Here is a 14253-nt window from a genome sequence, read left to right on the forward strand (position 1 = left end):
CTGGACACACACACAATGACGTCTTACAGATGTGACAGGTGTTAACCCAGCAGGCTGGCGTGTGTTTCAGGTGAGGAATGGGAGGACCGGAGCGGTGATGTTCCAGTCAGAGAACCAGGAGTCTCGTATCCGCTGCACTGCTATCTGCTCACAGACCTCAGCCGTGGGGCTGGGACGAGAGGATGGGACGATACAGGTACACACACACACACACACACACACACACTGCTATCTGCTCACAGACCTCAGCCGTGGGGCTCGGACGAGAGGATGGGACTATACAGGTACACACACACACACACTGCAATCTGCTCACAGACCTCAGCCGTGGGGCTGGGACGAGAGGATGGGACTATACAGGTACACACACACACACTGCTATCTGCTCACAGACCTCAGCCGTGGGGCTGGGACGAGAGGATGGGACGATACAGGTACACACACACACACACACACACACACACACTGCTATCTGCTCACAGACCTCAGCCGTGGGGCTCGGACGAGAGGATGGGACTATACAGGTACACACACACACACTGCAATCTGCTCACAGACCTCAGCCGTGGGGCTGGGACGAGAGGATGGGACTATACAGGTACACACACACACACTGCTATCTGCTCACAGACCTCAGCCGTGGGGCTGGGACGAGAGGATGGGACGATACAGGTACACACACACACACACACACACTGCTATCTGCTCACAGACCTCAGCCGTGGGGCTGGGACGAGAGGATGGGACTATACAGGTACACACACACACACTGCTATCTGCTCACAGACCTCAGCCGTGGGGCTGGGACGAGAGGATGGGACGATACAGGTACACACACACACACTGCTATCTGCTCACAGACCTCAGCCGTGGGGCTGGGACGAGAGGATGGGACTATACAGGTACACACACACACACTGCTATCTGCTCACAGACCTCAGCCGTGGGGCTGGGACGAGAGGATGGGACGATACAGGTACACACACACACACACAGGTACGCTCACATATACACACACTTTTACCCTCACACACATACCAGAAAGCAAAAATCTTCAAGGACACAAAAGTAGGAAAATGCTTACGTATAATTTATGCTTAACTTGACAAAAGTGCAGGTGCTATGAGGGAAAAGTGCCAGAAATGTAAAAGGCTTTTTGGCTGGAGAAGACGGTATCACTGCCAAACTTGATAAAGACCAACTGAGCTGTAGGAAAGGCAGGAAGAGACATTTTTGAAGGTAAAGCTGTACACAATGTTGCACCAAAACTAAGTTTGACAGTTTTTCCACTGGTGCTATTCTAGTAGCATTGTGACTACTGTGGTCTGCCTATGCTTGGTCGAAGTGGTGTGTGTGTGTGTGTGTGTGTGTGTGTGTGTGTAAAAATCATGTTCACCTTGCTGGAGGAGGTGTTTCTCACATCCAGTAATGGCTGGTGACATTGGGCTGGAAACCTCTGTCTGACCTGTCAACCCTGTCTCAGTCCTACTGTACGGTACCCAACTCTCTCTCTCTCTCTCTGCCTGCATCCCTCCCTCCCTCCCTCCGTACGATACCCAGCTCTCTGTCTCTCTGTGTCCCCTCAGGAACCTCTTTAATTAATAAAGGGGGCCTGGGCTCTAACCAACACAGGGGTTAATGGATTATAATAACTCGGGCCTCTTCTCTCTCACACACACACACACCTGGGTGTCTGTCTACTCTTCTCAGACAAGAAGGGGCTGAGGGATAAAGGGATGATAATGGTTGAAATGAGTGGAACTGAAAGACTCTGCAGGGTTGTGTAATATCAGTTACTTAACATGTGAAAAGTGGGCATACCATGGAAATGTTGGTTTCACTGTGAGGATACTTGTGTTGGTCTTTACATGTTCCATTACATCTAATTCCTCTCATTTCCACCAGAGGGAGCTGCTGCTTTGTGTCCTTCCAGGTCCGCTGCTGCAGTAGTCTGCCCCCCTCTCTCTCGCTCGCACTCTCTCCCTCTAACTCTTGCTCTCTCTCTCGCTCTCTCGCACTCTCTCTTGCTCCCTCTAGCTCTTGTGCTCTCTCTCCCCCTCTAGCTCTTGCGCTCTCTCGCACTCACTCTCTCTCCCTCTAGCTCTCTCTCTCCCCCTCTAGCTCTCTCTCTCTTTCTCTCTCTCCCCCCTCTAGCTCTCTCTGCTCTCTCTGCTCTCTTTGCTCTCTCTCTTTTCTCTCTCTCTCTCTCTCTCCACATCAGAGCCACTGTGCTATTAGAGCAGAGAGGTAAAAATTGACCAGAACTCTAATGAACTCACAAAGCAATGCCCTCGTTGTCATTGACTCAGTTTGACGCATGCCTTCTAGTCTTCTTTCTGGGCCGTAATTGCCACTTTGATTGCCTCGGTTCTCTCCTCTGAAATGACATGCTGTTTTTCTATTAAGAAGGAAAAGAAGAGAGGGACAGGAGTGTTGAAGAGAGTGTGTTCTACCCCAGGCAGGAGGGAAGACAGTTAGGCAGGTACTGAGGACCATTGGATGGAGGACTCTACAGCGGCTGACCCCTCACAGGGGCTTGTTGCTGGCGCTAGGGCTAGAAACAGGCAATGTGCAGGTATGGTAGCGTGATATGGCATGTGTGCGCGTCAGTGGAGGCTGCTGAGGGGAGGACGGCTCATAATAATGGCTGGAATGGAGTCAATGGAATTGTATCGAACACATGGTTTCTATGTGATTAATACCAGTCCAGCCATTACTATGAGCCGTCCTCCCCTCAGCAGCCTCCACTGTGTGCTTGGATCTGATTTCAAATCATATTACAAATACTTTGCTTTAGTCTGCCTAGATGGTCAGGGTGTGCACTGTTGGGACTATTCCATTTGTCCATTGCACCAGGCTCAATCAAGTCCTGATCTTTTTCAAATAGTATTTTAAGGTGTGTGTGTGTGTGTGTGTGTGTGTGTGTGTGTGTTCCTTGACCTTCTCAAAGGGATTGTGATCAGTGTTAGGGTGAGGGATAGCTCCAGTACTGTGGAGTGATCTATTGTTCAAATGGAGTTTTAAGGTGCACGTCACAGCATATCTTTCTGTATGCAGTATTACACTAGGGAGGCAGTGGATGAAAACAGATCAGGGATCAGTACATGTAAACCTGCTCATCGTAAGGTGCTCCGATGACCACTGCTCTCAGATCAGATCTGTGCTGCTTTCGTTGATCTGTTTATTCCTAAGCGTCATAAGCCAAACTAGTATTCCTACCGCTAACATGTTTTACTCAACCTTTCCCCCATATCGCCCTGAGCACCCTCAATGCTGCCTCATTCCCAAACCTTGAGGTGAGCTGGCAACCTTTCCCCCATATCGCCCTGAGCACCCTCAATGCTGCCTCATTCCCAAACCTTGAGGTGAGCTGGCAACCTTTCCCCCATATCGCCCTGAGCACCCTCAATGCTGCCTCATTCCCAAACCTTGAGGTGAGCTGGCAACCTTTCCCCCATAATGCCCTGAGCACCCTCAATGCTGCCTCATTCCCAAACCTTGAGGTGAGCTGGCAACCTTTCCCCCATATCGCCCTGAGCACCCTCAATGCTGCCTCATTCCCAAACCTTGAGGTGAGCTGGCAACCTTTCCCCCATATCGCCCTGAGCACCCTCAATGCTGCCTCATTCCCAAACCTTGAGGAGAGCTGGCAACCTTTTGAAACCCGTTTCCCAGTAGCATCGCAGAGCGTCCTCTGGTTGGCATGCCCTGCGGCTAGCCTTCTCACACGTTTGTTTCCCAGTAGCATCGCAGAGCGTCCTCTGGTTGGCATGCCCTGCGGCTAGCCTTCTCACGCGTTTGTTTCCCAGTAGCATCGCAGAGCGTCCTCTGGTTGGCATGCCCTGCGGCTAGCCTTCTCACACGTTTGTTTCCCAGTAGCATCGCAGAGCGTCCTCTGGTTGGCATGCCCTGCGGCTAGCCTTCTCACACGTTTGTTTCCCAGTAGCATCGCAGAGCGTCCTCTGGTTGGCATGCCCTGCGGCTAGCCTTCTCACACGTTTGTTTCCCAGTAGCATCGCAGAGTGTCCTCTGGTTGGCATGCCCTGCGGCTAGCCTTCTCACGCGTTTGTTTGAAGTAGGGTTTTATTTGAGAGGTTTAAATATTTTAGTACAAGGTGAATCCTAGATTGAGATTTCACCTTGCAGTGAGTGTCTGTGTGTGTGTGCATGCTTGCATGCATGTGTAGTCATTTTTTGTCTAAAGTTATGAGCTTGTGTGTTTCTTTGCCTTTTGGTTTATTGGTTTACACTACAGATATCGTACCAGGAGGGTTAATTGGGTTGAATTAATTTGCGATAATATTAATAGACTTCAAGTATGGCCCTTATTGTTTCTAAATCTTACCATCTTAATGAATAACTTAAGTTTAATAGCTTAAGTTTGCAATTTACAATAGTTCAATGTCAACAGAATTCAGCCTTAATATTTTAGTCCAACTACTTAGTCAAGTTAGCAAAGATTGCGCAGGAAGTTTGTAAGACAGTTCGGACTTCTAGGACCTCAATAATGTGCTCTATGTTGTCAGAGTTTCCGTTGTCTCCCTTTATAAGATTAAAGGTGTTTTGTAACTTGAAGCCATTTCTTTGGGCATCAGAGCTGTTTTTTGTCCTGCTGTGGCAGTGTTGTCTGTCAGACCCTCACACAAAGCAGTCAGGGCAGATCCACTCTGCTAATGGGCTGATCAATTGCACGCAGAGCCCGGTAATATTTAAAACATGTCCTTTTTGATGAGCTTATCACTGTCAACCCAAACGCATTACTTTGGTCTCCTTTTTTATTCTAATATATTTTATTATTTTTATTTTGCTCCACATCTTTATCTTTTACTAGTTTTGGTCTAGGCTTACCCATAGACAGTCAGAAGGTTATCAATTTATCCTCCCAGCTTTCCCCTCTAAATATCTCTGTGTTCCCTCTTCTTTCTGTCTCCTGTTTTCCATCTCACTTGAGCAGTTGCTTGTTTTTACACGTTTGGGAGCTAAATATAGTGTGTATATCTTTATTTAATTTTTTCTAAGTTTACTATTCTGTTAGTCAACCCCTCTCCAACTTATTGGGATGTGTGTCAACTCGTGATTTTAATAGATTGTTTTTGCTCTTTTGACAGTAATAAAGGATTGACATGGAATCATCTGTCTCTCTCCCTTCTCCTCCCTCCCTCTCTCTCCCCAGGTGTTGGAGATGCCGTCGGGGACCTCTCTAGCCACTCTTCAGGGTCACACCAGGGCAGTTCTCCACTGCCAGTTCACCCCGGAGGGACACACACTCATCACCTCCTCTGAGGACACCACCATACGGGTGGGGCCCTTCTCTTTCTTCCTCATCCTTCTTTCTTCTCTTCTCTTCTGGGGTTTGTTTATTCCCTCCCTGTGTGTCTGCGTATGTGTGTGTGTCTGTGCGTGTGTCTGATGTTTTCGGACTGTTCCGCTCTGTCACCCCTAACAGCTCTCCTCTACATTTCCAGCTCACTGAACATATCCTCTCATCTCCTCTGTCTCTCTCATTTCCTCTCTTCAGTTTTTAGGACTGCCTGTCCACTGCCAGACCTATCTGCCTATCAGAAGTACACACACTATCCAGAGCACCACATTGCTGCAAATCAGAACAGCACAGCCTCACTTTGTATTCATCTTACTCTGTATTCTCCTGTTTAGTCTCCTGTTTAGTCCCTTACTGTCCATGGACCGTCTCCTGTTCATATGAATAATGTTTGAGTAGCTTCGCTGAAAAGGGAATATTTGGTGGATAGATTCACTTTGAGGAAATGTTCACCTACAGGGAATGTGAATAGCTCTATACAGACAACATAGCTGTTACTCTGACCACTGACTTCTGGAGTGGTGAGAGTTTGATATGTCAATCAATTGTCTGAGATATTTGCATAGAGGCCAATATTCTGCCCAGTGCCCATTCCCTCCTAGCAGCTGAATACTCCCATTCTGGGCACAGATCCAGGATCAGCTTACCCTCCATAACTGTGGTTGTGCTAAATCCCTGGTTGAGGTGCAACTTTTACCCACTCCAGTACCAGAAGGTGTTCGCTCTCGTGCTCTTTCTCGCGCTTTATCTCGCTCTCTCTCTGTCTCCCTCTCTCTCCCCCCCCCTGTAGGTGTGGAGGTGGAGGACAGGTGAGTGTGTGGTTCTGGAGGGCCACAAGGAGCAGGTCAGATGCTTCTCTCTGCTCACCACCACACCCTCCTCAGAGACGCATCTCCTCAGCTGGTCCTTTGACGGCACCATCAAGGTAATACAGACAGACAGTAAGACTTAGAAACACACGCATGCATGCAAAACCTGTTAAAAGCAACAAGTTACAATCAGCGTGCACTTACATGAACTGAAGGATATTTACTAGAGGGAGGTGACACCGAAAGCGTCTCCCCCTCTCGCTCCCTTCCCCCAGGTGTGGGACATGTCTAGTGGTGAACGGCTGCAGGATCTAGTGTGTCACCAGGGGGCGGTGCTAGCCTGTGACGTGTCGCCTGACGGACAGCTCTTCGCCACCACCTCCGCTGACAAGACTGCCAAGGTAACACACACGTGTCATCAGTATGTGGCAGAACCTAGCCTAAATTCTTAGATCTGTGTGAGACAGACATGTTGTCTATATCATGATCCTTTCAGAACCGTGTGTATAGTGTACATTATTATGCGGTCAACTAAAGGTCATTGGTAGCTTGGGGTGGACATGTTAGCGGTCGCTAACTTAGCCAGCGGTCAAGCCGCCCACTCGCCTCCCTGGCCCTCCAGTGGTCAAGCCGCCCACTCGCCTCCCTGGCCCTCCAGTGGTCAAGCTGCCCACTCGCCTCCCTGAACCTCTAGTGGTCAAGCCGCCCACTCGCCTCCCTGGCCCTCCAGCAGTCAAGCCGCCCACTCGCCTCCCTGGCCCTCCAGCGGTCAAGCCGCCCACTCGCCTCCCTGGCCCTCCAGCGGTCAAGCCGCCCACTCGCCTCCCTGGCCCTCCAGCGGTCAAGCCGCCCACTCGCCTCCCTGGCCCTCCAGCGGTCAAGCCGCCCACTCGCCTCCCTGGCCCTCCAGCGGTCAAGCCGCCCACTCGCCTCTCTGGCCCTCCAGTGGTCAAGCCACCCACTCGCCTCCCTGGCCCTCCAGCAGTCAAGCCACCCACTCGCCCTCCAGCGGTTTAAGCCGCCCACTCGCCTCCCAGGCCCTCCAGCGGTCAAGCCACCCACTCGCCTCCCTGGCCCTCCAGCGGTCAAGCCACCCACTCGCCCTCCAGCGGTCAAGCCACCCACTCGCCCTCCAGCGGTCAAGCCGCCCACTCGCCTCCCTGGCCCTCCAGTGGTCAAGCCGCCCACTCGCCTCCCTGGCCCTCCAGTGGTCAAGCCACCCATTCGCCTCCCTGGCCCTCCAGCGGTCAAGCCACCCACTCGCCCTCCAGCAGTCAAGCCGCCCACTCGCCTCCCTGGCCCTCCAGCGGTCAAGCCGCCCACTCGCCTCCCTGGCCCTCCAGCGGTCAAGCCGCCCACTCGCCTCCCTGGCCCTCCAGCGGTCAAGCCGCCCACTCGCCTCCCTGGCCCTCCAGCGGTCAAGCCGCCCACTCGCCTCTCTGGCCCTCCAGTGGTCAAGCCACCCACTCGCCTCCCTGGCCCTCCAGCAGTCAAGCCACCCACTCGCCCTCCAGCGGTTTAAGCCGCCCACTCGCCTCCCAGGCCCTCCAGCGGTCAAGCCACCCACTCGCCCTCCAGCGGTCAAGCCGCCCACTCGCCTCCCTGGCCCTCCAGTGGTCAAGCCGCCCACTCGCCTCCCTGGCCCTCCAGTGGTCAAGCCACCCATTCGCCTCCCTGGCCCTCCAGCGGTCAAGCCACCCACTCGCCCTCCAGCAGTCAAGCCGCCCACTCGCCTCCCTGGCCCTCCAGCGGTCAAGCCACCCACTCGCCTCCCTGGCCCTCCAGCGGTCAAGCCACCCACCCGCCTCCCTGGCCCTCCAGCGGTCAAGCCACCCACTCGCCCTCCAGCGGTCAAGCCGCCCACTCGCCTCCCTGGCCCTCCAGCGGTCAAGCCGCCCACTCGCCTCCCTGGCCCTCCAGCGGTCAAGCCGCCCACTCGCCTCCCTGGCCCTCCAGCGGTCAAGCCACCCACCCGCCTCCCTGGCCCTCCAGCGGTCAAGCCACCCACTCGCCCTCCAGCGGTCAAGCCGCCCACTCGCCTCCCTGGCCCTCCAGCGGTCAAGCCGCCCACTCGCCTCCCTGGCCCTCCAGCGGTCAAGCCGCCCACTCGCCTCCCTGGCCCTCCAGCGGTCAAGCCGCCCACTCGCCTCCCTGGCCCTCCAGTGGTCAAGCCGCCCACTCGCCTCCCTGGCCCTCCAGTGGTCAAGCTGCCCACTCGCCTCCCTGAACCTCTAGTGGTCAAGCCGCCCACTCGCCTCCCTGGCCCTCCAGCAGTCAAGCCGCCCACTCGCCTCCCTGGCCCTCCAGCGGTCAAGCCGCCCACTCGCCTCCCTGGCCCTCCAGCGGTCAAGCCGCCCACTCGCCTCCCTGGCCCTCCAGCGGTCAAGCCGCCCACTCGCCTCCCTGGCCCTCCAGCGGTCAAGCCACCCACCCGCCTCCCTGGCCCTCCAGCGGTCAAGCCACCCACTCGCCCTCCAGCGGTCAAGCCGCCCACTCGCCTCCCTGGCCCTCCAGCGGTCAAGCCGCCCACTCGCCTCCCTGGCCCTCCAGCGGTCAAGCCGCCCACTCGCCTCCCTGGCCCTCCAGCGGTCAAGCCGCCCACTCGCCTCCTTGGCCCTCCAGCGGTCAAGCCGCCCACTCGCCTCCCTGGCCCTCCAGTGGTCAAGCCGCCCACTCGCCTCCCTGGCCCTCCAGCGGTCAAGCCGCCCACTCGCCTCCCTGTCCCTCCAGCGGTCAAGCCGCCCACTCGCCTCCCTGGCTATCCAGCGGTCAAGCCGCCCACTCGCCTCCCTGATCCTCCAGCGGTCAAGCCACCCACTCGCTTCCCTGTCCCTCCAGCGGTCAAGCCGCCCACTCGCCCTCCAGCGGTCAAGCCGCCCACTCGCCTCCCTGGCCCTCCAGCGGTCAAGCCGCCCACTCGCCTCCCTGGCCCTCCAGCGGTCAAGCCGCCCACTCGCCTCCCTGGCCCTCCAGCGGTCAAGCCGCCCACTCGCCTCTCTGGCCCTCCAGCGGTCAAGCCACCCACTCGCCTCCCTGGCCCTCCAGTGGTCAAGCCACCCACTCGCCTCCCTGGCCCTCCAGCAGTCAAGCCACCCACTCGCCCTCCAGCGGTTAAGCCGCCCACTCGCCTCCCTGGCCCTCCAGCGGTCAAGCCACCCACTCGCCTCCCTGGCCCTCCAGCGGTCAAGCCACCCACTCGCCCTCCAGCGGTCAAGCCGCCCACTCGCCTCCCTGGCCCTCCAGCGGTCAAGCCGCCCACTCGCCTCCCTGGCTATCCAGCGGTCAAGCCGCCCACTCGCCTCCCTGGCCCTCCAGCGGTCAAGCCACCCACTCGCCTCCCTGGCCCTCCAGCGGTCAAGCCACCCACTCGCCCTCCAGCGGTCAAGCCGCCCACTCGCCTCCCTGGCCCTCCAGTGGTCAAGCCACCCACTCGCCTCCCTGGCCCTCCAGTGGTCAAGCCGCCCACTCGCCTCCCTGGCCCTCCAGCGGTCAAGCCGCCCACTCGCCTCCCTGGCTATCCAGCGGTCAAGCCGCCCACTCGCCTCCCTGTTCCTCCAGCGGTCAAGCCGCCCACTCGCTTCCCTGTCCCTCCAGCGGTCAAGCCGCCCACTTGCCTCCCTGTCTCTTCAGCGGTCATTAAGTCTGACTGCAACCTACAGACCGTACCGCAGGCCCTCTCCTCTCCTCCTACCCAGCATTACCTGTGTGTGTGCGTGTTTGTGAGAGAGAGCAGGCTGCTGCTCTGCGGTTGACTTTGACACTGTAGGTTGGTAGAGGATCTCTCCTCTTGACTAGGTTTTCACTCTGTCACCTTACTGTGTTTTTGCCCTCGATCGACCTTCCTCGTTCTCTCCATCAGTGTGTGTTGTTCCCTCTTTCTTCTATTTTCTATCCTTGTTTCCCCCTCTGTCTTCTGTCAGTCACAGGATCATTGAGTTGGTCACTCACTGTGGGAATGTCTATTTGTCAGCATCCAAATTGACATGGGAGGATTGCGCGTGTGTGTGTGTGTGTGTGTGTGTGTGTGTGTGTTCCTATTTTGTTGCATCACAACCTGTAATTTAAGGGGATTTTTATTTGGATTTCATGTAATGGACATACATAAAATAGTCCAAATTGGTGAAGTAACAAACAAAAAACAACTGAAAAGTGGTGTGTGCATATGTATTCACCCCCTAAATAAGATATGGTGCAACCAATTACCTTCAGAAGTCACATAATTAGTTAGATTGCACATAGGTGGACTTTATTTAAGTGTCACATGATCTCAGTGTATATATACACCTGTTCTGAAAGGCCCCAGAGTCTGCAACACCACTAAGCAAGGGGTACCACCAAGCAAGCAGCACTATGAAGACCAAAGAGCTCTCCAAACAGGTCAGGGACAAAGTTGTAGTGAAGTACAGATCAGGGTTCGGTTATAAAAAATAAAAAACTTTGAACGTCCCATGGAGCACAATTTAAAACCATAATTTTTTTTTAAATTGGAAAGAATATGGCACCACATCAAACCTGCCAAGAGAGGGCCGCCCACCAAAACTCACGGACCAGGCAAGGAGGGCATTAATCAGAGAGGCAACAAAGAAACCAAAGATAACTCTGAAGGAGCTGCAAAGCTCCACAGCGGAGATTGGAGTATTTGTCCATAGGACCACTTTAAGCCGTACACTCCACAGAGCTGGGCTTTACGGAAGAGTGGCCAGAAAATATAAGCAAACGTTTGGTGTTCGCCAAAAGGCATGTGGGAGACTCCCCAAACATATGGAAGAAGGTACTCTGGTCAGATGAGACTAAAATTGAGCTTTTTGGCCATCAAGGAAACTGTTATGTCTGGCGCAAACCCAACACCTCACACCACCCCAAGGACACCATCCCCACAGTGAAGCATGGTGGTGGCAGCATCATGCTGTGGGGATGTTTGTCACCAGCAAGGACTGGGAAACTGGTCAGAATTGAAGGAATGATGGATGGCGCTAAATACAGGGAAATTCTTGAGGGGAAATCTGTTTGTCTTCCAGAGATTTGAGACTGGGACGGAGGTTCACGGAGGTACACCAGCGGAACCCATCTAACTTGAAGGAGCTGGAGCTGTTTTGCCTTGAAGAATGGGCGAAAATCTCAATGGCTAGATGTGCCAAGCTTACATACCCCAAGAGACTTGCAGCTGTAATTGCTGCAAAAGGTAGCTCTACGAAGTATTGACTTTTGGGGGGGGGGGGTGAATAGTTATGCCCGCTCAAGTTATTTTTTTTTGTCTTATTTCTTGTTTGTTTCACAATAAAAACTATTTTGCATCTTCAAAGTGGTAAGCATGTTGTGTAAATCAAATGATACAACCCCCCCCCCCAAATCTATTTTAATTCCAGGGTGTAAGGCAACAAAATAGGAAAAATGCCAATACTTTCATAAGCCACTGTATATACACACATACACCCACTGTCTTTTTCTGTCTGCTATCATAGGTCAAAGCCGAACCCTGAGTCTGATCGTCTTTGTCTGATAGAATAAAAGACTGAAGGTTTTTGTTCCACTCGTCTCTCTCCTCTGTTCCTTTCTCTCTCTCCCTTCCTCCCTCTGTCTATTGACCTTCAGATGACTACGAGACGTGCCAAATTAACTTTTTAATCATCTACCATGTTCTCTCCAAGCATGAAAGAGAGAGCGAAAGAGGGAGAGAGATGGACAGACAGAAAGACAACTTACTAAGAACATTGTGTTCTTGTAATAAACAGAGTATTCTTTATTATGTTAGGTTCTAAATAAACAGAGTAAAAACTAACAGACAACTAGGAAAAGCTCAAACCAAGTTTATTCACCAAATGGGTCAGATAGCTGAACAGACAAAGACATGTTCCCACCAGCACAAGTGTGTGGATATATATATATATATATATCTCTATATCCCACTTTAGGTGGTCTCCTCCCTTTCTCTAAACATTACATATTTAATGGTAGGTAGGAAGGTAAGTGATGTGGGTAATAAATTGTTCCTTCTCCCTGACCTAGGCCCCGATTCCTCACTAATCCACAGCTCTCCACCCTTATCAGTGACCACAACCATGTGATTGCCTTTCCCTCACTCAGTAACAGTCCAAGCCCCTGGCACATATCCAACCTTAATTGACCCCACCATATACATTCCTCCTACAGATAACCATTCACTTCTGGTGTAGCATGTATTTCAAATTACAACCCAACAACTGACACCAGACTGTGGCCCTTCTCCTTCCCATAGGATACCATGACGTCTAACAATAACGCGTCCTAACAGAACATAAACGTTCCCCTCTCTCCCTCAGTACCATGAACAAGGATATTTCAGGAACCCAACAATTAGATGTACTTTACATACTGATGGGATTAAATTAAAATATGTTTACACTACCTTGTAGTTTAACAATAAAATGGGCGGATGGTGAAGTAGACCTACTTCGTATTCACATCTCAAAAAATATAAATGAAATTACCACAATTCATTTCAATAGAAAGTTATTACTATTTATGGAAAAATCACATTAACACTTTGGTCCTATCACAGTTTACTTACTAATGGCACTGCCTACTCCAAACGACTTGTTTTTTAAAATCATATGAGCAAAAAATATTTCATTTTATTTGGAATGCTAAGCCAGAATTTAAACGTGCCTATTTATATAATGAGTTTGGGGGGCTAAAATGATTAAATATGACATTTTTTTTTGCATCACTCATGCATAAATTATACTTAAACCCCAAATGTTTCTCCAATAGATTATTAAGAAAGGCTCATCCTTTGTTAAAAAATAGCGTCTTCATACAGATTACAATTTCTCATTTCCAACTAATTGAACAGTACATTTTGTTTAAAGTGTCGCCCTTTCTTAAACAAGACATGCGAAGCTGGTTACAATTTCAGTTTTATCCTCCAGAAAAGATAGAACAAATGTTATGGTTAAACTAAAATATACTGATTTAATAAAAAAACACATTCTTTATGGATTACTATTTTTAATGGTATTATATTTATGAACGATATTATGACTAGAAATGGAGTTATGTCACATGCAGCTATCGAAAATAAATATATAGGAATATCTGCTCAATCCTAATTTACAACCAACTGATTGCAGCACTACCACAATGGAGGAGGCAAGTGGAAAAGGGAGAAGATAGGGAACTTGTTTGCCTGCCATATATTAAAGATACAAATTGGCTGAAAAGGAATTGGCGAAATTAGCAAAATATACCAGTTTCATCTGAGGACAAAAAATGTTGACAGCTGCGCCATACAGGATGTAAATAAAATGGGAAGAGATTTTTGACGTACCGATTCCATGGCACATGGTTTATGAACTGGTACAAAAAACAACACTTGATACAACACTTAGAGCTTTTCAATTTAAATAATTATATACATTCTTGCCACCGACAGAATGCTATATAAATGGGGCATACAACAACCTCAGCTCTGTAGATTTTGCTGCGAAAAGACAGAATCCCTAGATCATTTATTCTGGTATTTCACCTATGTAGCTCGTTTCTGGTCACAGGTTCAGGAATGGTTAAAAAATCACAACATTAACCTTGCAAATAGCAGTGTTGGGCTATTTAGAAAGCCATAGTCAGTCATTAAATAATATAATACTAGTAGGAAAGGTTTTCATCTTTAGCTCACAATCTGTGGATACTTTACGATTTAGAAAGGTAAAAAAATGATGTAAAACATCACAGTAAAATTGAAAAATATCTGGTAGATGGAAACCAAACGAGGGTGGTCTATGGTGATAGGTGGGATGGGCTGAGGGGTGGTCTATGGTGATAGGTGGGATGGGCTGAGAGTGGCTGAGGGGTGGTCTATGGTGATAGGTGGGATGGGCTGAGAGTGGCTGAGGGGTGGTCTATGGTGATAGGTGGGATGGGCTGAGAGTGGCTGAGGGGTGGTCTATGGTGATAGGTGGGATGGGCTGAGAGTGGCTGAGGGGTGGGATTAAGTAGCTGAGGTCTATGGTAATAATATTGGTAATAATTGGTAATAATACGTTGTTTGCGTTGTTTGGTAATGTATTATTGTTATGTGATTTCTTTATATAAAAGTACCATGTATGTATATGTAGCAGAAAAGCTGTAAAAAAAATAAATATATAT

At 50.9% G+C, this 14253-nt stretch overlaps 1 protein-coding gene across 5 annotated transcripts in view; it reads left to right on the forward strand.

Moving 5' to 3' along the window:
- LOC110499902 (apoptotic protease-activating factor 1) overlaps positions 1-14253 on the forward strand; it is a 62575-nt gene that overhangs the window by 21547 nt on the left and 26775 nt on the right. For 4 of the 5 annotated variants that reach the window (XM_036957158.2, XM_036957159.2, XM_090213678.1 and 1 more), the window contains exons 21-24: positions 71-196; positions 5174-5299; positions 6111-6245; positions 6405-6530. In XM_036957158.2, the coding sequence (XP_036813053.2) occupies positions 71-196; positions 5174-5299; positions 6111-6245; positions 6405-6530 (513 nt within the window). Of the gene's footprint in view, positions 1-70; positions 197-2458; positions 2576-5173; positions 5300-6110; positions 6246-6404; positions 6531-14253 lie in introns of all 5 variants that reach the window. The other variant, XM_090213680.1, reaches the window with a different exon arrangement.

The sequence above is a fragment of the Oncorhynchus mykiss genome, chromosome 21 (genome assembly GCF_057628025.1).
Source record: "Oncorhynchus mykiss isolate SJ-2025 chromosome 21, ASM5762802v1, whole genome shotgun sequence".
Classification (NCBI taxonomy): Eukaryota; Metazoa; Chordata; class Actinopteri; order Salmoniformes; family Salmonidae; genus Oncorhynchus; species Oncorhynchus mykiss.